The sequence below is a fragment of the Ixodes scapularis genome, unplaced genomic scaffold (genome assembly GCF_016920785.2).
Source record: "Ixodes scapularis isolate PalLabHiFi unplaced genomic scaffold, ASM1692078v2 PGA_scaffold12__126_contigs__length_90152505, whole genome shotgun sequence".
In the NCBI taxonomy this organism is placed as follows: domain Eukaryota; kingdom Metazoa; phylum Arthropoda; class Arachnida; order Ixodida; family Ixodidae; genus Ixodes; species Ixodes scapularis.
In genome coordinates this window covers 8,265,567-8,287,346 of record NW_024609838.1, presented here as the reverse complement: position 1 = coordinate 8,287,346, position 21,780 = coordinate 8,265,567, and the positions used below count along the sequence as shown (strand labels likewise).

Below are 21,780 nucleotides of genomic sequence, written 5' to 3'. Positions count from 1 at the left end.
GGAGAGCCAGTTTGTTCTCCCGGACGTCGGCAGTTTCGGATGCAGCCTCCGCCGCTTTTAGGGATTGCGCGTCGTTGGAAGCGTGCGAGAAGGTTCTATCCCTCTTACGTAAGAGGAAAAGTGGAACTAACGAACAAACCAAGCGAAAGAAAACGGCGGGAGCTGAACCGCGGCATCACGAAACCGGTCTACGGTCCGGTCCAGTCCAAGCCAAGTCAAACCAAAGACGGACGCATGCACTAACGCAATAAATGGTAAAGCAGCTAACGGCACAAAGTGTCGTGCATCAGTGCTAACTGAAACTCGCACTTAGTTGCTAAATGTTAGGAAGATGCGGCTCGTCACAGAACATCTTCTGTGCGGCCGCATGTGGCTCTTGGCATGGCCTGAATTCGCCAGATCCAGCTCTAGAGTAGGTGTTACTCTAGAGCTTGTTGATAAGGGCATACCGAGCACAACAAAGTAAGCACGTACAAGCGAAAGTCCGTTTTTTTTTTAATTGACCGGTTTACCATTAAGACTATTTACTATATTGAGTTGTAGAAAGTGTTCGCCCGGTGAACCAACCTAACCTGCAACATGTGGTGTCAGTCATTAACCTGCTTAAGTAATATGCACAGACTTACCGACGCCGTGTTCCCTCCAACTGTATCGCGCAGTGGTTGCTCAGGAGGAAAATGCGCAAAGATGATGAACATGTCTACTGCGCAGACTCCACCTTATCGCTTTGTCTATAAATAAACCCCTATCATTTGGCGGCAGACAGCGACCCTCACGACCCGGGTCGTTGCTACGGTTGATCCACAGTGTTTTATCACATCGGTCACTTCCGAGTGGTGACTTTCGGGCGTTGAGAGAACACCGCGAAGAATCGGTGATTGCCGGTTGGTGCTGCTGCCCGCGCCGCGTACTAAATAACTGAGACGCGTGCCATTCGTCGTTCTGCCTTTACTTGTTTCCTTGTTTTAAGTTTTTCTCTCTCTCTCTGTGTGTGTGTGCGCGTGTGTGTGTGTGCGTGTGTTTTTTGGGGTGCGGGGGGTGGCTTTGTCGTACTTGTGATTGCCTCTCTGTACTGACATACATCTGTGTGCAAAAAATTTGGATATTCCACCGGCAGTTGTTGGCAGTGCGCATGTCCAGAAACCACATTGAGACGAACTGTTTGCGCATGCTCGGGAGCCGACATCCGCGCCACCACTGCAGCGGGAAGTCAGAACCATCGTCTGTCTACATGTACGCAGGCAGAACAGCCGCATGATGGGGCCGACGTGGCTGGTCCCCTTTCTGGGCCTCCTTCTCCTCCTGGCACCGAACGCGAACGGCTACGGCACGGGCGCTCCGGACAGCCGCTGCGACAGCATGCTTCCGGGACACGGGAGCTCCGCGCCGCAAGAGAGCGCTGCCCCTTTCAACGCCTCCAGGGAGCTCCAGCCGGACAATACCGTCAAAGGTACGGGAAGCTTCTTCAGCATGATGGAGAAAACAGCTCAGAAAAACTGACTACGAAGACGAACAATAGGATACATGGTTTTGCGCAAAAAAGACGGACACAAGAGAGAAACAAACACGAGTGCTCGTGTTTGTTTCTCTCTCTTGTGTCCGTCTTTTTTGCGCAAAACCATGTATCCAAACGTTCACCAACTCGCCCAACAACAAACTATTTTATTGAAGATGAACAAACACGACTGTACAATGCTGCATTGTCCTGCCGTGTTTGTTCTTCGTTGTCCGCGTTTTTCTGGGCTGTTTTCTCCATCGTGTATAACGTCAACAAACTGGTCGAGTTCACCACCTTATTACTCTCATAGAGTAATCTAGTGAACGTAAAGACTCAACACTCCCATAGTCCCCAGCGTTCCAGATAGTGAAAGGACACGGCAGTATATAGTTTCGGTTCCATATTTTCAGCTTGTGCTGGCTTCGGATGAGAGCTTTTCTTTAATGTTTGAAGATCCTCACCCGTTTACTTTTCAGTTATTTTGCAGTCACCCTTTGAGGCTAATGATGGCTTTTTAGCGCAGTCAAGTTTCTTTGTTAGAAAATAACGACGGCAACAAGTGATCCAAAAATGAAAGACCTTTACAAATCCCTGTAATGCGAAATTAGAACGCAGCTGTTAAGGACGGGAGGGTACAGAGGGGAGGGTATGCCCTTCCTCCTCCTCTCCTCCCCCTGCGTACCCTCCCACCCTCCTCTTTCGTACCCTTCCCTTCTCCTCCTCCATACCCAACGCTCCTACCACAGTTTCCCCGCTAAATCTCAACAAGAATTCAGTCTCCCCGCTAAATTTATCGGGGAAAGTGACTCCACATGACGTCGTCACGTCACCTAGGAACAGATTCAGTTTCTCCGCTAGATTCAGCGAGAAAATTGACATCATGTGACCTCAACAGCAATTCGATTCCCCCTAAATTTAACAGGAAATTCAGTTGGTGTTCAGGTCATGTGACATCCAGTTTCCCGCTAAATTTAGAGCGGTTACGCCGACCTCGTGAAACCCGCAAGTGGGCGCCTAAGAGCCGCGCTCTGAAGTAGTTTATCGTAGGCAAAGTCTTGTACAAGCAGACAAGCGGCATTTTGTGTAACTACAAATACCCGCATGCAGAAGCAGGAGAAAGCTTGCACATTTTTCACGTGATAATTTAAGGATGTGGTAATAATCGAATCTTATTTTTTTTTTCTTTTATCGGTATATGCATGAACGCGGAAAGCCAGTGTCCGGCGCTTGGCCCTCGCTTTCGACGAGAGCAGCGGAGGCAAAGGCAGCTAACTCTCGTCGTTTCATCTCCCCCAGTTTCTCTGCGCATAATAAAAAAAATTATGTCACCACGAGTGAACTCCGCTGCCGGCCAACGGTTCCACCGTGCTCGCCCAACGCGTCGGCCCTGCGCCATCTGCGTCTCCTTCTGCAAACGGTGCACCAAGCGCCCGTCGCACCGGTGCAAAACACGGCGAAACGCTGGGCAATCATGCATCGCGCAAGCGCGCTTATCATCGATAGGCCTGTTTCTCTTGGCCAGGGGGCGCTGCAGCGTTCACGAGACGTGACTACAAAAGAGGCGCCTTCGCTAGCGTCCGCGAGACGCGGCCACTTAATACTGACGAGAAGCGACGTCCTAGCGTCCCCTATGTACCTTCCACGGGCGTAAACTAGCGTTCGTCAGCTTTCCTCGGCGTCTGCTCATGGTTCACGCGCACTAACAGGGCGTTTGAAAGGACGCAACGCTACGCACAGTGGAAACGCGACCTAAAAATATCAGATGTTTGTCGCCAGGGGCGCTGCTCTAAACTAAGAGCTACGGGTCTATAGAGTAATGTAAATTTACTCTGTGCTACAGCTCCAATGCCCGTATCTTCACACCACCTCTTATTGCGTTGTAGTCATTTGGCAAGTGCGCGCACATTGTACGTGCAAATCCCGATATACGGGAGCAATATATCTCTCTCTTCACAGCAACTCGAGCAACCAGCAAGTGAAGCAACCTTACCGCTGTAAAAACAAAAACACCAATGTACATACTTACATTCCTGAGTCTTACATAGCAATTTACATATCAACAGCGACGTCAAAATGCCACATAACTCGAGACGCGCCCGAGTGCCCCAACGTGCACTGCCTGGAGCACGTCTTCGACTGGCGTGTTTAGCGTCCTATCCTGCCCTTACATCAAAAAGTGGTCTCGAAGTGGCAGCAAATGACGCCACAGAAGCCGGAGTGTCATGATGTCGCATGTCGCGATCCTGGCGGTTGGTGGTAGAAAGGCCAACGAAAAGGAGCGAAAGCGAGCGTCGCTGTCGTCACGGCGTCCCAACTTTCGGTTGCCGAAGCTTCCGGGGACTGCCGCACCGACCTGCTGCAGAACAGGCGTCTGCAAACCTCCACCACCGCTGCTGGGACGCCGCCAGGATCGCGACCGGCGACAGAGTGACACCTCAATGACGTCATCAGGCGGAAATCGAGGAACCATTTTTTTTGGACGAGGTAAACACAACCGGTCGGAGGCGCGTTCCAGGCACCAAAACGACCAAAACCTCCAGCGCTGAAGTTTTGAACGTATCGTGGCGCCCTCCGGTGGCGGGCGATAGAGTGTCTGAGTAGTGCAAGTTCCGCGGCCCCGTGCGATAACAAACCTGGTCGGGCGGCTGTTTCTCTCTGCACGCAGCTGTTATTTCTTCGTTCGCGTGGTCATGACGCAAAATATGTGACTCGTAGTCGTCACACCGCACAACGTTACCTCGGGGTACCTGAGCTCGCCGCAAGCTAGTACTTTTTCCTTCGTCCAAGCATGTCGAAACCGGGAGCAACAAGCGCGGCCTCCATGCGGTCAAAACGTCGCCATCGATGGTACTTTCGCGTCGTCAACTGTCAAGAACAGGAATAACCCCGGAGTAAACTTCTACAGATTCCTATAAAAACCGTACGAATTCGAGCGGAGGGAACGATACTATAGCCGCTCTGGGCATTGAGTAAGCGAGACATGTTTTTAGGCCCTCCGGATTCTGCTAAGCATGGCCACTCGATCAAGCGGCCACGGCACGTATCGAAACGAGTGTCATGCGAGTTTTACGAACAGGAACACGCTATGCTGCCCTACTAGTGGAGCTATCCGATTGACCATACAGATTTTGCAAAGCTGCAGCTTGGGCCAGTTGGTTAAACCTATTGCTGACTTCCCAGAGCGCAGATACACTCTAAAAAAAGGGTATATAATACACCGTTTGTCCCATATAAGACACCCCAAAACGTCAGTGCGACGTACAGCGCTCTAACGTCGATCTGACGGTACAAATTTTTGGGAGAGGCTTGATAGCCGTGTGGTACAACTTATTAAAATAGTTAATGTACGTGTTACTGAGTACAAAAAAAAAAAAAAAGGATAGTCGTTTTTTTTTTTTTTTGCCCTACTGCAAAATTTTAGTGTTTTCTTTCTGAGGTCTTTCATACGTACTATAGCTATTTAATCAGTTATATCGCACCGTTATGAAGCCACTCGTAAAACTTGGGATCGTCTGTTTGACTATAGTGCTCAATTTGTTGAACTGAAGTTTTGGGGTGTATTACATACAACAAAAAATTGTCACGTGATACCCTTTTTTTTAGAGAGTATAACACACACACTACAATTTGAACAAACACACAGCGCGGTGTGTGTGTTGGGTTTGTTCAAATTCTAGTGTACGAGATCAGCAGTAAAAGCGCCGTCTCCTGCGGCGAGAGCTTTCTTTAGAAAAGACGAGCGTGCACGCGCACGAACGCACTACAGAGGGCACGAATCGTGTGCTCAATGCGGATCTTATGTAGCGTCAAGCTTGCAGCGCAAATGCGCAAGAAAAACTCAAGAGCTCGAATAGCAGCGTGCAGTATAAGAAGGATCTGTTCGGCCGACATGCGGCCGGTCGCCGCTCGATCCCTTCCGTCTGCTTTCGCGAATTTCTAAGGTTGATCATCAGCTGGTCGCGTTGGCCGTACGGAGGGACGGAACGTCGGGAGTTTTTGGTTTCTAGGTGCGTTAACGTATATCGTAATGCTCCCCTCAAGCTCGTCATCATAAAAAAAAAAAAAAAAAACTCTCTTTTTGCGAGTGACAGCACGTCCACACCAAATTTCCGGCTTCTTGTAGACGTAGCTTGCATCGCCGAGTTTCTTCCCTTTGCGAAATGTCGAAAAACGAAAGAAGCTTTCCACGTTAAAAATTCACTCGATTCGGTGCCGTGAAAAAATCGCTAGGGGGGAATTCATGCCACCGGCTGACGTGTTCACGGGGAACAAATTCAAATGCGCAAGTTTATACTGCCCAATATTGATAAACAAATCGTAGGGGGGCGCTACAAGCCCGTTTTCCCGCAGCTCCTCCTGGGCAAAGCAGGAGGCCTTCACCCCGACCAAACGGTGGTTTCCATGGGGCTGGGGCTGTGACACTACGACATGACTAATGATGCAACGTGAAATAATTTAAATGGTTTCAATATTTCTACAAATAATATAACACTAAGTTTAATTTATTAACAAGAAAACTCGAAATGTAATTTTTTTTTTCACAGCACCGATGTCTAGCAGGATTATTTTAATTGAACTTCAAGACCCCCTCAGGGAGGGTATTACAGAAGGTTTAAACACTCGCGTTTGTACATAGTAAAGAAAACAAGAACAAAGGGGAATAAAATGACACTAGAAAGTATACATGTTTAAACTGAAATCAAAAGAGAGCAAAAGACTGTGAAGGCACTTTTGCTTTCTTTCCCTTCTTTCCTTTTTTTTTTTTTTTTTTTGACCATGAGGCAGCGGTGGGCATATCTTCGCTTCGTTTCTTTTTCAAATCAAGAGGATCAGATATGGAAACGATTCTGTGGGGAAGGATGAAAGGTCATTCCATTCCTTCGCTGCGCGTGAGAAAATAAAGCAGACGAGGTCACCGTTTTAGTTTTGATGCGCATCACGTGAAGTGGATGACCGGTACGATAAGGAGTTCATGCAGATGGCATGATGTACGGTTAACTTGGCTGCAAAGCGTAATAAAAATTGTGAAAGAGTGTGAGTGTGAAATATTTTTGGCAAAGTGTTAGGCAACCTAGTTGAGCACGTTCCTTTAACATGGTGACCTTATTTTATATGAATAGCTAGAAAAAAATGAACCTGACGGCATGATTTTGAATTGCTTCTAATTGATGACTGAGGTAATTTTTGAATGGGTTTTATTTTGGAATTTATAGCGGCAGCGTGCTCTAGCTTTGCGAAGATCAGCGTTTTATAGGCGGAAAAACTTAAGTTTAAGGGTGCAAGTTTGAGGTGGCGTTTTAGTTGTCCGAGTGATCGCGGTGGTTAAACTCTGAGATGACATGGTTAACATTTGGTGCCCAAGATAGGTTGCTAGAGAAGTGCACAGCTAGGTATTTATAAGGTTTGATTGAATTATGGTCGTATTGATAGTATAGTTGTGGGTTAGAGCACCGATGAAAAAAACGAAACTACTGTACACTTACATATGTTTAATGTCATTTGCCACAAACCGCACCAGGTTTGAACACTATACTAACATCACTTTGGAGTGACACCCGGTCACATAGATAAGTAATATACGATACACAACACAATCTTAGGCAAGTAAGCGCATGTTGCAGGAAGCAGGAGGGGGAAGGTCACACACTTCATGGACGACTTATCTCGGCCGCGAAGGGCCCCAAGTGTTCACTCCTTACGTTTACCATATTATTCTATGCCCACACTTCTCGTACACTATACGAAAGGCACGGTGTTCACACAGGAGGAAATAAGTATCTACGGACATTCCTTGGCCATGATCGGGTAATTTTTGCCTCATACGTGCACTCTTAGAAAAGTGGGTGTAGTCTTACACCTTTTGTCTGGTATCATACACCCCAAAACTTAAGTTCGACGCATAACTGACGTCTAACTGACGTCTAACTGACGTCTAACTGACGTCCCCAACTTTCACGAGGGGCTTGATAACGGTACGATAAAACTCAATAAACAGCTAAACTACGTATCAAAGACTATAGAAAGAAACACTGAAGTTTCGCAATAAACTCTCCTCCCCCTCCCTCCCTCCCCCCCCCCCCCCCCAAAAGAAAACAACAACAACAAAAAAACTTTTTTTTTGCGTACTTTTTTTTACTTATTTGAGCCTGTCTTGCGTCACTCTTTTTTTGCGCAGTGATACTAGCGGGGGCGAATCCGTTCAAGGGATTTTTCATCCAAGCTCGACGGGCGGACGACCAGGAAGCCCTCGTTCCTGGCAAGTTCACCGTCAGCGATGCATCTGTCATCCAGACCCGGGACTGCGAAGACAAGGAAAGCGTAAGTCCAAGCCAACAGGTACAACTGTGCACGTTATAGACCCTTTCTTCAAGGGCGCCGCCATCTTGAATTGTCGTCACTTCCAGTATGGGCGAAAACATTGTTTTGCCGTCGCCACGCCAATAGAACGCATTTAGGAGAAAAGCGTAACCGTCACTCATTCTCCTTTTATCTCCCTCTATTTTTTTACTACTTGAAGGTTGAAACGTATTAATATTTTTCCGTCGCCCATACTGGATATGCCTACTTGGCGGTCGGGGGCGAGAGTAAGCGGAAAAGGTGTATACAGAGCGATACCGCGTCTTGCCATGGATGACGTGGGTTGCAAGATGGCGAGAGAGCGATGCGTGGCGGCGGTGGGGCGCGTATGCCCGGAGGTTACGCGAGTTTTCACGCACGGATGTCGCTGGAATTGGAGGGTTAACAAAGCAGGACAGGACCCTCCTATCAAAGTCTACTACCTATGGTATACCTGGTTTTGTCCTGTCTACTCACCTTCTTTCCAGTGTTCGCTCTGTTAAAAGGGAAAGACATGGAGGTCTTTTTGGGAGGAGCCTGTGCGGCTTGTCTTAACCTGCCACAGTCAATAACATTTGGCGCAGTAAAAACAAACGTTATAATTGTGCTCTGGACACATGGGGGCATAAACGCCAACGCGCGCCGCAAGGGCGTTCTGGCGTTGCACACGAAATGAGCTCAACTGATGAGAGGTCGCTGTTGTTGCAGAGCGCAGTCACTCACCAGGATAAATCGGACAAGTCCGAAATCGTCGTCTTCTGGACACCGCCGTCGGACTGGGACGGGGAAGTCGTATTCCGGTAAGATAAAAACCCACCGAGCCTATTTGGTAAATGGCGTTACCGTTCAATCCACCTTATGACGCAGTTTTTCTTTTCTTTTATGGAGGCAGGAGCTGCAGTGCTCATTGAACTTGTACGGAGCACTTGCACTACGTGCCGTCTCGAGAAAGCGCTATCCTTGGGCGCAGTACTTTGTTTCACGTTACGTGGACCGCAGCCGACGCTAATGGAGCAAATCGAGCAAATCAAGCAGCAGCCAAGTGTATCGTCGCAGCACTCGTTGCCATTGTGCGATTGCTGTCACCAACCAAAACAATCGTGCGCAAAAAAGAAAAAAAAAAGACACGAAATAACGACGCATTCGCTGTATTCGGGGATATAGCAAACGCACAAAGACGATGAGCATCGTGACGACGCATTTCTGGATCCACTTGATTGTCCATCCATAGCCTCCTATATGTATAGACCAGTGTCTGCTCTGTTCCATGGGCGCCGCCATTTTCGTTTATGCTGACGTCATGACACAGAAGGGGGGGGCTGCGTTTTTTGAAAGGCTCAGTTTCTTTTAGAAACCTTTGCCCATATCGTATACTTCGTTTCAACCTAGGCCCGAGCGCGGCCGATGTTACGAGCCGAAGGGCCAATCAAACAGCGTAAAAGGCACAACGTCATGGTGTGCTCTCTGCAGTTGATAGGAATAGCCGGTATTCGCCGTCCATCTTTGCGTGCTCCTCTGCCGGCTAGTCCTATCAAGCGCAGGGAGCACGCCATGACGTTGCGCTTTTTGCGCTGTTTGATTGGCCCTTCGGCTCATAACATCGTCCGCGCTCGGACATAAGGTGAAACGAAGTATAGTGAAAGAAGGTAAGAAATGCACAGTCACGAAGCTCCAAGAACGGCACCGACGCCAAGAGCGTTGTAAGAAGCAAAAATATTGTTTTATGCGAGCCCCCCCTCTTTACAAGAGCCTGCGTTTGAGATTATTATCTCCCATTTTTATCGCTGGGGGCTAGGATATCGGACACTGGTCTATACTGACAAAGCCTGGCAGATCGTGACGAGAAGCGGCCGCTGAAATGGAAAAGGTGGAGCGGCAGAGAACGGATGAGAGGAGAGCCACGTGACTGGCGCCCCGCTGCGGCGAGGTGCCGAAACACACTTCTCCCGAGCGAACAAGTGTGTTTTGGGTCCTCGCCGCTGCAAAAGCTGTGCGCTGTCGTCCAGGTTCACCCAAGAAATGGCTCTTTAATGCTCTGTGCTACGAGACCCTCGGACTCCAAATCTGCGACCGGGGAAATTTATGGCTCAGTCGTCAAACTGTTAGGCTTTTTGAGTATAGAGGAGGCTATGGTCTATCTGATCGTGGCGTCGATTGCGGTCGGACTTGAATGAAACAGAATATGGACTCGTGAGACACAAAGCTGAGGCCCAAGTAAACGGAGCCGGCCGATTGGAATTTGGCGACATGATGCCGCGCTCCGATTGAGGCTCCAACTTTGTGTAGTATGACGAGTCTAGAACTGATCCATGACGTGGTGCTCAGTGGAACGGCCCGAACAGGGAAGGCCGCTCGATGGATGGATGGATGGATGAATCCGGCTGAGCCCTTTGGATCGGGCGGTAGCTTACGCCACCTAGCCATTTTGTTTTACCATTTAAGCTTAGAATATTTAAATGTGAAATAACTCACCCAAGCGCCTCGCTCAAGGTCGAAATCGCGGCTCGACCGCTGGCCACGCCTTTTCGTCAGTCACCGGTCGATGCGTCGCACTGCGAGGGGGCGGCGGCAAGCAAGGATGGTCCGGCAGGAAATATTGCTGCGTTGTGCCCGGTGCAGTTCGTGTGCTGAGACCTCTGGACAGGACTGTTTGGTGTCGTCCGATTCCTTCAAAGACGGTGTCGTTTTCTCGAATTAATTTGACTAAAGTTGGCGGAAAACTATACTTAATTTCACTTTGAGTCCAGACGCCAGCCGACGCTACGAGCTGAACCAATCAAAAACAGAAAAGGCCTTGTGACTTGCACTTTTACCGCTGCTTGATTGGCCCCACTAGCTCGTGGCGTCGGCTGCTTCTGGGCTTAAGCTGAAACGAAGCATAAGATAGAATATGTTCCCAACTCCCTGAAACGAATGTTTAATGTCTTCTGTAAAACAAATTTAAACGATCGCCTTTTAACTACTGCATTGCACGTGTTACAGAACTTTGAGATTAAGGTCTCTGGTGATTCTTTTTACCGCGTTCGAGTATTACGCCCTCAGTAGGGCATTCGGTAGAGAACAACTAGAGTAGTTTCGCGGCATTAATTAATTTATTATTGAGAAAAAAATGTTCGATATTAATGACTTCCCGTTGGACCTTTTCCGAGAGAGTTTGCACCCCAGTAGCTGCTGCTTCGATTATCCAAGGCGACTTATGAGCACACACTTAGGTCACGTACTCAACACGAGTCCTCCGTGAGCGTTGGGTACGAACTCAAGTTCGAATGTACTGGGCCCGGGAGCTACGTGAAGTCGAATATAATCGCACGCTCCGCGTAGGAAGGAATTCCCAAACATGGCGGCCGTCAGTGTTGGTCTATCGTGTCCCCTTAATGTCTACCGGTTTTCTTGTCGTTACAGGGCAACGGTAGTGCAGAGCTATACGACATACTGGGACCGCATATTCTCGTCTCCGCTGCACGTTTCCGGTGGCGGTCAAGGTCCCTCATCTCAAGAACCTGTAAGTGACCCTGTGTGTGCTAATGGCGATGCTGCGTTAGCTTAAATCTTGCCAACCGTAAAGGGAACTTAAAAGCCGGTTCACACAGTACCGTTTGCTTACGTTGCGTAAAAATTACGGAAGCTTGCGTCTGCTTGCGTCGCGAGTCACTTGGACATTCGTGCTCCGTATGAAGCGAGGGCAACCAGTTCAGGGAGTACCCTTGCCTGGGACACACGGAACACCAATGTTCCAGTGACATATGACATGGCGTAAGAAAACGTACCTGTGTGAGTGGACCGTTAGGCTTTCTTCCCCGAGACTGCGCCATTTTGGGGGAAAAAAAAAACATGTTTACTTTGTGTCTTCTATTACAAATGTTTGAGCCCTTCAAAGCCTGCGAGGTTAGTATGACGTGGCTCCTTAGCCGTGAGAAATAAAACTTAATTTTAAACGTGGTACTTGAGCCAAAAAGGACACTCGACTCCCGTAATTTAGTTTAACAGACAGGGAAATGTACCTCGTGAATATTATGAAAACAATACCAGACATGCTGCTATAGCGATATGTCGTTTAACAATATGCGCCACCAAACAAGAAATTACATTTGTTTGTTAATGCAGATTGTTCGAAATAAAATGCTTAAAAAAAGGTTCTCAGTTACGTATGCAATACTAAAGTAATAGTTAAAATATATTATATTTGATAAAACAGTAAGGGGCTCTTACTCCCAAATTGAATATCCCTGACAAAATCTCAGAGCGGTAAATTTTTACGCGCGTGAAAATTCACTTTATTCATGATATGTCCGATTTCAGTCAGGTAAGATCGAACAAGGTGTGACTTTTCGACATTCCTACCTGGCTCGATATTGGCGTAAACGAGCTTGGCTCTGGGCGCAGGAGACGGCGATGCCCTCCGGGAGCCGCTACTCCGGCTGCGGAAGCTCTTTCGGCTGCTACGGCATTCCTCAGGGCTGCCAGAAGAAGGGCTCTTGCTCCCTGCTGCTCACGCACAAGGCCGACAGGGACGGAGTCCTCTACGAGCTCGCTGCTCCTTCCACGGGCGCCGACATGTGGATCGCAGCCGGGCTGTCCGACTCCAAGGCTATGGTGAGCTGTTTGCGCTGATCTATCAAAGGACGGTGCTTTCATGGAGTCAGGAACGCGTCTCCGACATGCGTGTTTACCGATTTCAAAAAAGGTGTCCCTCGCTTTCGCCGAATGACGTCAAAGAGAGTGTCATGTTGTCGTCAGCCGTGACCCTGCCATTGTAATAGCGATGTCATGATTATGAGATGCTCTTCTAATTGTAAGAACTTGTGTAAACTTAGAATTTGTTGCATGCGTCTTAAACGGTAAATGTTTATTACGAAAATGGTTAGGTCCAAGGAAGAATTTTATTGTATGCTCTGTTTTTCTAAGAGTAAAAATGACACTCATACAAAAAAGTGAAAGCCGTTTACAACTCCATGTGACGCCGAATTGGAGCGCAGCTCTTGAGGAGGAGGAGGGAAGGGTACTGAGGAGGAGGAGGGAAGGGTACTCCTCCCCTCATTCTTTAATATGCTCCGGAGGGGGTCACTTGACCTCGGGGAAGGGGGGGGGGGGGGGAGGGGGCGTCACGTGACCTCGGGGAGGGGGGCCACGTGATCTCGGGGGCCACGTGATCTCGGGGGTCACGTGATCTCGGGGGTCACGTGACCTCGGGGGGTCACGAGACCTCGAGGGATCACGTGACCTTTGGGGTCACGAGACGTTGGGGGTCACGAGACCTGGGGGGTCACGTGACCTTGGGAGGGGTCACGTGACCTCCGAGATCACGTGACCTTGGGTGACCTTGAGACGGGTAACGTACTTTTGGGGGGGTCACGTGTCCTGGGGGTCACATGACCTTGGGGTGACCTTGGTTACGCCGACGGCGACGCCGACGGCGCTCAAGCCGGAAACGGGCGCCTAAGAGCTGCGCTCTAAAAAGCGTAGCACAATTTTATGGGTATCAACATGGAACTTTTTTTATGCATGGGCGATGAACATACCAGTCGAAGACGCGTTTTAAGCACCCTTTCTGACACGCGCTTTCGGCCCATCTTTTGAAGTTATGCAACTTCAAACAATCTTTATCTTTGAGTCATCTTTTGGGATTTATGTAATCTATTGTCACTCATTAATGATGCAGTTTTCTTGTTTGATTACAGGAACATGCTCACGTCGTAGAGTGCCTCCTGAAGGGTGGTCAGACCAGCATCCGAGAGTCCTGGAACGGAGACGGTTACAAGAACTCTCTCGTAAAAAGGGTGAGCAATCAATTCGGTCGTCATTGAAACAGCGATGGTTGAGTCGGACGACAAATCTTGTGTCATTTCTCTTGCCAGACTTCGGGCGTGGACTACAGAAAAAGGGAACATGCGGACGGAATGTTAACGTGCTCCTGGCATCGCAGTCACCTCACGAATATTGGGACACAGACATTTAACACCCTGAAAAACAAGTACCACCTCTTACTAGCCTCTGGTCCGCTTAAAGCTGGCACGGATGGTGAGTGAAGTTATAACTCGAGAAAGCTTTGGGTGACTGGAACACGTCTCCGATGACCCGAAGTGCCAACAAATGACGTCACAGAAGCCGGAACCTTCTGTTGTCTGTTGTCGGATCTCACGTCCACAGCGACCTGCCACATCCACTTCGAATGATGTGGCACCCCAAGGGTCGCGACAGGCAACAGCATGCACGACACTCTTATGACGTCATCAGGCTGAAATCGAGAGAGACCACATTTATGATGCTGCAGTAAACAAAGATGGCGGAGACGCGCTCCAGGAACCATACAGATGTGGCGTACTCCCGGGATGATTGCAGTTTTTTCTTTTCAATAAATCGTGTTTTGAAATTTGTTTTTAGAAAAGAGCCAACATAAACACCGAGGGGGCACAGACAGTCCCGTCAACCTGCAGCAAAGCGAGGTGTCTGTGAGCGCATCCGACTCCGATCTTTTCATCAAGCTTCATGGTGCGACACTTTGTTTTCTTTTCTTTTCTTGAGCTCTGCTAAAGTTCTAGCGTCAATTTTTGCATGTAACACTAGCATTGATTGCGCTCGACAGTCACTACAATGAGCAGATCTCATTCAGTGTGGTTGAACATCATTAGATTTGGGGCTCTGCAACGTATTTAACGACGGCTATTGTGTTAAATACTTTACCAGTCTATTTGCTGTATTGGAATCTCGATGTTACCATTTCAAAAGTTATTCTTGCAGTCTTTTTTTAACTTTTCTAGAACGTTCTGTTTTTCATACGCAGATAGAGCTGAAATGTAGGCAGGTGATTACCAGTTGGAGATAAAATTAAAGTTATGTCATTTCGTTTTCTTTATTAGGTTCATTGATGATAACTGCATGGATCCTGTTTGTCAGCGTTGGAATTCTGCTTGCCCGCCACTACAAAAATGTCTGGGAATCTACAATGATCTGTGGCGTTAAGCCCTGGTTTGCCGTAAGTAGAACTCTCAAGGCTGCATGAACCTTTCTCGTCTTGCTTTGTATATAGGGTGTTTTCACTGACGTAATTTTGTCCCCCATTTTGTTGTTGTGAGCTGTTTGGCGTCTGCCAAAGGCGAGCATTCTAAGTATCTACATGACTCCTTAAATGCGTAGAGCACAAGACCTTATAAGTCTTACCACGCTTAAATCTCCTCAACCGGTTGCGATCTAATCCTCCATATTAGTAAATTTGTTTGAAGAAACAAACTAACAAAACGGCGGATTAACGTCATGTGAAACACTCTATACCCGAGCGAGGATAGCTTAGCATACGCTAGACGTAGAGATTACGTCTAGCGTATGCTAGATGTTCGCAAATGCTGGGCAGGTTACATATATGTTGACCGTAACGTACTTGCTTTCCGCCGATTGCTTTCAGTTTCACAGAGGCCTGATGATGCTCTCTGTTGCTATGATGATTGCTGCGCTCGTACTCATTTTCTACAGACTCGGGGGATGGAGTCCGGTAAGTTTTCTTTCGATTTTTCTTTTTTTTGTTCTTATACACTGACCTCATTAATAATTCTAATTTGAGGCCTTATACTTGACAATAATGTATTAAAGCACTCAAATATGCTCTTCACCATATTCTTCTACATTCCAGAATGAAAACCCACACTCGATTCTCGGAATAGTCGCCTCTGTCTTAGGCTTGACACAGGTAAGCATGTCAGAGAACTATCGCGTGTATACATGGGCGTACCAGCCGGGGGAATCCGTTTGCCCCCCCCCCCCCCCCCCCCACACTTCCTGGAACAGCCGCCACTGCGCAGGGCAAACACTGGCCGGCGGCGCGCAAGGGATACCAAGGGCACCGCTCCCCTGCCCCAGGGGGGGGGGGGGGGGGGGGAGTTGGTGGGGAAGGGGGAGGGAGGTCGGGTTTGCCCCCCCCCCTACTCAAAAACAAGTTGGTACGCCACTGCGTGTATACACTGTACTGATCTTTTTGTGTTCAATTGTTTTTAACGAGAGCAAAAATTAAGTGTGTTTAAAGGTTCTGTAGGTACAAACTCTAGTGTGTAGCCTGTTTATAAGGTTTTCCACATCTAGCAGTACTTTGTTTCGATTCGTGTTTAACGTTGGTGGTTTTACACATTTTAACAGTTTTGTTCCCGAAGTCAGAATGCACTAAAGAAGCTTGCTTTTACTCAAATGTTCGCTGAACGAAACTTTAATTTAACGCGAAATACCTTAGATTAGTCTAGTTTCGGTGGTACACATGACTTTTTTTACCTTCAGCCCATCATGGCTCTCTTCCGCTGCCATCCCCATCAAGATCACCGATACATCTTCAACTGGCTGCACTGGTTCAATGGCAACGCCGGTCAAATTATAGCAGGTTAGTGTTAAAAGGATACTGAACCAAGGAATTTAGTGTCCATAATAAGTGGCGCACGTTCTTTCCACGAGCCAGCAGCCGCCGGTGTGCGCGAGCACACGCAACAAAAATGACGTCACAGACCTCCATTCGTGGTTGGGATGACAGTGAAATGTATGGGCTTCGGACCAAACGAGAATAAAGACAAGTTTTTCATCTACACAGTGCTGCCTGGTGTAAAAAGTAAGCGATGAATTGGTCTAACAAGCAAGATGAAAAGCCTATCTTTATTCTCCTTTAGTCCGAAGCCCATGCATTTCACTGTCATCTCAACCGCGAATGGAGGTCTGTGACGTCATTTTTGTTGAGTGTGCTCGCGCACACCGGCGGCTGCTGGCTGGTGGAAAGAACGTGCGCCACTTATTATGGGCACTAAATTCTTTGGTTCAGTATCCCTTTAAAAGCCTTTGTTCCCTCCACGATTCACAAATACACCAATACGCTGTTTAAAAACAAGTTCGCGTTTTCCTACACAAAGCCTGGGCTCTGCGCATGCGCAGAAACCATATTCGCATGGAGTGAAGCGTCTGCGTGTGTGCCATACCGACAGCAGCGCCACTGCAATAGTGTGTCGGTGGAGTCGCGAATATCGCGACTCCAGCGAACTATAGAGGGCGCGCTGCTCAGGCAAAATGGCGGACGAAAGGAGGTTGTTTTCGTCGTTCAGCACGTGGACCAGCACAAATTCCTGCACTGCAGCGTAAAATTAGTGCCACATGTGAAAGGAAAGCGATTTTTCGACGGTAGAAACCTTCTCCTAGTCAGTGCGTAGGAATGACACGGCGGAATCATAAAAATAATTACTGGAAACGATGTTTGTTGCTATGCTGCCTACCTTGCTGAACGAAACTAAGTAAATACCGCTATCCGTTACTGGCTCAAAAAGTAAGATGTACGTTACCCAGTAATCCGGTTCAAAAGGAGCATTACGTCAGCTAAAAATTGGCGAGTTATTTTATTGTTTCTCTTCAAGTAACGTTTTTCTGAAGCACTAGCAGCCTCGCAATATCTTGTCTTTTAGAATTCCTAGCTTTTTAACGCATTCGTGAACGTGTTTCTTAGTTTGCGCTTTTTTCTTTTGCCGTCAAAGCTAGGCGTGAACTGGGTGAAAACCAAATAGGGTAACTTGGGCTGTACGCGTTCCTATCTAGAAGTAACTAAATGCCGTTACTAGCTACTCTTTCAAAAAGTAACAGATACAGGTTACTCGTTTTTTTAGCTCGAAAAGCAATCAAGTTGTTATTGTGTTACCGAAAGAAGTAAGTAGACGGAAGTAACGCCGAACGCACAAGTCTGGCTCAGGGAGGTGCGGCGGGAGCCTGAGCGTGTTCTCCGTGCCGCAGTGACCGCCATCTTCTTTGCCACGAGCCTGGATAGGGCCCAGCTGAAGGACGCCGACTGGTTCGTGTACATCCTGGCCGCCTTCGTCGGCTTCCACGTCATGGTGCACGTGGTCATGCAAGTCCACTCCATGGTCATGGAACGCAAGACCAGTGCGTACCGGCTCTTTTGTCCGCTTCTTAGACTCTCACTTCTTCCTTGGTGAAAAGGTGACGAATGTGTTCTAGAAACGGATTAGATCATATGATGAAAATTATGTATGCTTTATAATGTACCCGACGCAATTTACGCAAGTTCTGATATCTTTATTAGATCTAAGAAAAAAAAAAGCTCAATAGCGTTCAGCGGGATTCTTCATCTGTTATGGATGGAGGACCGTTCGAAATCTACCGAGGGAACTATTACGAAACCGCTCGCGAACACTGCGTGCATTTCAGGTTTCAGTATGTGTATTGTGTGACAGCAAACTGTTGATTTGCCGTATAGTAAAGTAACATGCCAAGTATCATGATTAGATTCGGACCTTGGCACTTGGAGCATGTTTGACCAGATATTAAGCCGAAGTAAACTTCATGAATCGGATAATAAAAGTAATTGAATAGAAAGATCACCAAGTGGGCATTCCGATCATGATCTCGCTGCAAAGATTGAAACGAGATCATGTTATCTCAATACAGTCCTTGATCCGAAGAATCAAATAATTATGTTTTATGTTTAAAGTTTAAGCTTTCTAGTAATAGTCTTGTGAAAATTTTGTTATAAAGAAATTCAGTTATTTGAGGTTTTTTAGCCACGCAGACAGTCGCAGATAGACGCGACCATAACCTTTTGCTATGTGAGTGTTTCTCGACTTCTTACAATTGTTGTACGCAACTCTTGCAGAAACATCAGTCGACATCAAGATGCAGGAAATGTCTAGGAACGGAAACCACGTTGCACATGGTGACGACATCCAACCCCCATCAAAAGATGCGCCCGTAAGTAGCGTGTTTACTCTCCAGGAGAAAACAAATCGGCATAAAAATATATCTTCGAAGCTCATTTTGGTGCTTTACAAGTTAAAGATATTTATAAGGGAATAGTATAACTAGTTTGTAATGTGAAATGAAGATTACGATGTTTTAATAAAATTTAGACATGTTTCGTGCGACATTCATGTACTATATAAAACTGCTGCTCATGGGACATTACAATATGTTGAAGGATTCTTCAGGAAAACTTACAAATTGAAACGAAAGCAACAACAAGTAGGTAGGCTGGTGGATGCATTGCATGAGGATACTCAAACTTATAACATTTTTATAGTAAGGAACTTACTTTTTTTTCAGGGAACCATAAATAATTAAAACGAAAACAGAATTTGCACATAAATGTTTTACACCTGAGGAAAGTTGTTGCTAGCGTCGCCTTGGCCACTGTTGCTTTATTCTTTGGTAACGCTCTTGCAAACCAGCCCCTCACAGAGTCACTGATAGTTAAGGACAGGGTTCTCCCAACTTTCTTGGCTAAAAGGTGGATTCGGGATCTGTCACTGCCTCGAGGACAAGAAAATGAACCAGTAAATATAAATGAAGAAATAAATAAATAATCCTATAGATGACCGTTTTAATACAAAATTGAGTCAGCGTAAACATTATGAAAGCAGAATATAAGGGGAATTAATATATCTACGTTCACCCCGTTGGTCCGTGTTGCGGCGGCGTTTCTTTACGCGCGCTAGTTCTTCCGTCGGGCGGGCCTGCTGGATGCGGGCCTGGGGCCAAATTTCATTGGAAGAACCACGGCCAGCCGCGGGTCGGGGTTTGGAGACCCCCTGGTTTAGGATATACACACTCCGCTGTTTTCTTGAACGTGCCGCACCGTTCTGTGACTTCTGCATCGCAGACAGAGTGGCATATTAGGCTTCGTGTTTTATCCCTCACTTTGTCCCTGTCTTGCGGCGCATTTTGTCGAAAGAGACGTATTAGGAAGTCGTACAGAACTCAACATTATTCGGCACAGCATATTTGCTGGACACACTGGGTCAATAGCGAGGTTTAGGAAAGGGGGTCCCAACGCAAAACTGGGTGGCACAAGCAGCTCCAGGCGTCGCACTGCGCATGCGGACGTGTTCTGCGCATGCTCTGTCTGTCCGACGCCCCAAGCTGATTGGGCTACCCATAGCGTTGGGGCCCCCTATTCTAAAACGCGCCATGAAGGAGACTCGCCCCGATCTTCCAAACTTCGCAATAAACGTTATCCAAACTTAAAGGTTTGACCTTTCTTGATCCACAGGGTGGCGGATTCCGGAGGTTCATGCTCGGCATCTACATGGTGGTCGCTCTTTTCGTCGTGGCGGCCCTGGTTGCCACCATCTGGTTCGCGACGTCCTGAGGACTGGGAACGTCAGCGACGCTGCTCTCGCTTCCCACACTCCTCCAGCCAAACCAAGTGCTCCAGTTTGCCTTTACACGTACACCGTTTCCCTTCAAGTCCGACTTCAGACGATACCACGACCCCATTGAGCCAGTCGAGCGGCAACACCAAAGTGCGTCGTCGTGGCTCTCATCGCCTTTGTGCGTTTTGCTGCACACTGACTCAACCCATCACCCTCAGTGAGTGATGAGTCTAGCCGGTGATATCGAGCCCATAATGACAACGAGCGCCGTGACGGTGCACTCCTGGTTCTGCCTTGGCTGCGCTTAGACTTGGAGTGAAACGGTGTACAACGGGTTTCACACAAACCATGTCGAAATTCCCCATCCGGCCATGCCCTCGTAGACGTCTGAATATGTGCCACGCAATCTTGGATGCAATGGGACTTCAGCGTCGGTGGAGTGGGAGAGAGCTCGGGCGGGGGTACTTGCACCATTTTTGTTTTCAGGCCATTCACAATTGTGTCTTCTGGAAACCGGGACCAACCCGTGACGGCTTGGAGTGATCTGAAGGTTTTCGTCGTGTGGTGCCCAAGGTGCCTTATGATGCAATCTGTGTCCCCCTTCATCCTCATTGCATACCACCACTCACTCTTGTTACAAGGAGCTCCTGGTGCCATGACCTCGTGTTCTTGGGCGCTTCTAGAGAAATGTTTTGATGTTTTTGTTTGAACAGCCCATCCTTGGATACGCTTGAATCAGTGCTTCTGACCAGATACGTTACACTACGTATCCAGATGCGTCCGTTCGTTGCAATTTTTATGCATAACATAGTCTAAATCACGATTGCTTACGTTCATCGCTGCTAACTCCCTTCTTTTAAGTTTGCTTGATAGCGATTCTTGGAAGTATTCTAATGATTTTTTTCTACACGTTTCTACACGAATGCTCTAACTGAGAAAGCTACAGCGTCACACTGCGAAAAGAGATTATTTAGTTGCGTTAAAGTTACTACACGCAACCGTGACTAATCTGCCAAAGCTTAGGTGGTTCCTGCCAATGCAAATATGTTGTTAAATCTATATACAAGTTGCACACAAGAGCGCAGGAGAGATACGTGAAAGCGACCGTGTTTTGTTGTGTTTGTCCGTCCGTTTGACACCGGAACTGTTGTCGCAAGAGCGCAGTGTAACATTTTGTACATATTCGAGTAATATATTGTGTATAATAAAATGGTCTACTTCGTGTACAGCCTCAAATCAAATCTGCCTGCGTGTTTTAGATAGAAACATGAAGAGTGGGGGCTTCACCGGGTCAGTTAAAGGAGCTGTGCAACGATATTCCATTGGAATCTTTTTCTCTCTACACGAGCTTACTGGCACACCTGGGACTCAAGGATACTCACACGCAACGCCATTGGCCAAGAAACTCCTTTGTTGCGGTGTAATTTCAAGGACAAAAGCGATCATTTTCATTCAATCTCTTCTTTGCAAAATTTGATGACGTAACTCGGGGATCGCAGTGCACCCAAGTGACGATATTTGAATGCGGTTCATAGATTGGACCCGAGCAATGCATGGGCACTCGACTTGGGCTCGTGACAATTGCTAGCTCGAGAAGCATTCGGGTTGTGACCCGTGTCCAATCGCTGCAACGACGACAACAGCCGAGCCATAACAATGTCTGGAACTCAGCGCGTGTCCTGCGCTTTGCCAACCCCAGCGCGTGGCTATGATCAACACTGGCGGCATATAATCGGCTCCAGATCACGTGGTTGCTTGTTCTGGCTGCGAGTTGAGGGGGTGAACGCTGCTCGTTTTTTTTAAATTTTTTTCTGGGACTTCTACTGCGTG

General features: G+C 47.6%; 1 protein-coding gene across 1 annotated transcript; it reads left to right on the top strand.

The window, feature by feature from the left end:
• The first annotated feature begins 1,244 nt into the window (after positions 1-1,244).
• LOC8036984 (putative ferric-chelate reductase 1 homolog) lies at positions 1,245-21,186 on the top strand. Its single transcript, XM_040219205.3, has 15 exons — positions 1,245-1,450; positions 7,674-7,816; positions 8,543-8,634; positions 11,237-11,336; positions 12,218-12,427; positions 13,513-13,611; positions 13,690-13,852; positions 14,216-14,323; positions 14,692-14,807; positions 15,234-15,320; positions 15,459-15,515; positions 16,094-16,193; positions 17,576-17,725; positions 18,456-18,550; positions 19,848-21,186. Exons 1-15 carry the CDS (start codon positions 1,255-1,257, stop codon positions 19,944-19,946), a joined length of 1,815 nt encoding a protein of 604 aa, XP_040075139.1. The 5' UTR covers positions 1,245-1,254; the 3' UTR covers positions 19,947-21,186.
• Positions 21,187-21,780: the final 594 nt, after the last annotated feature.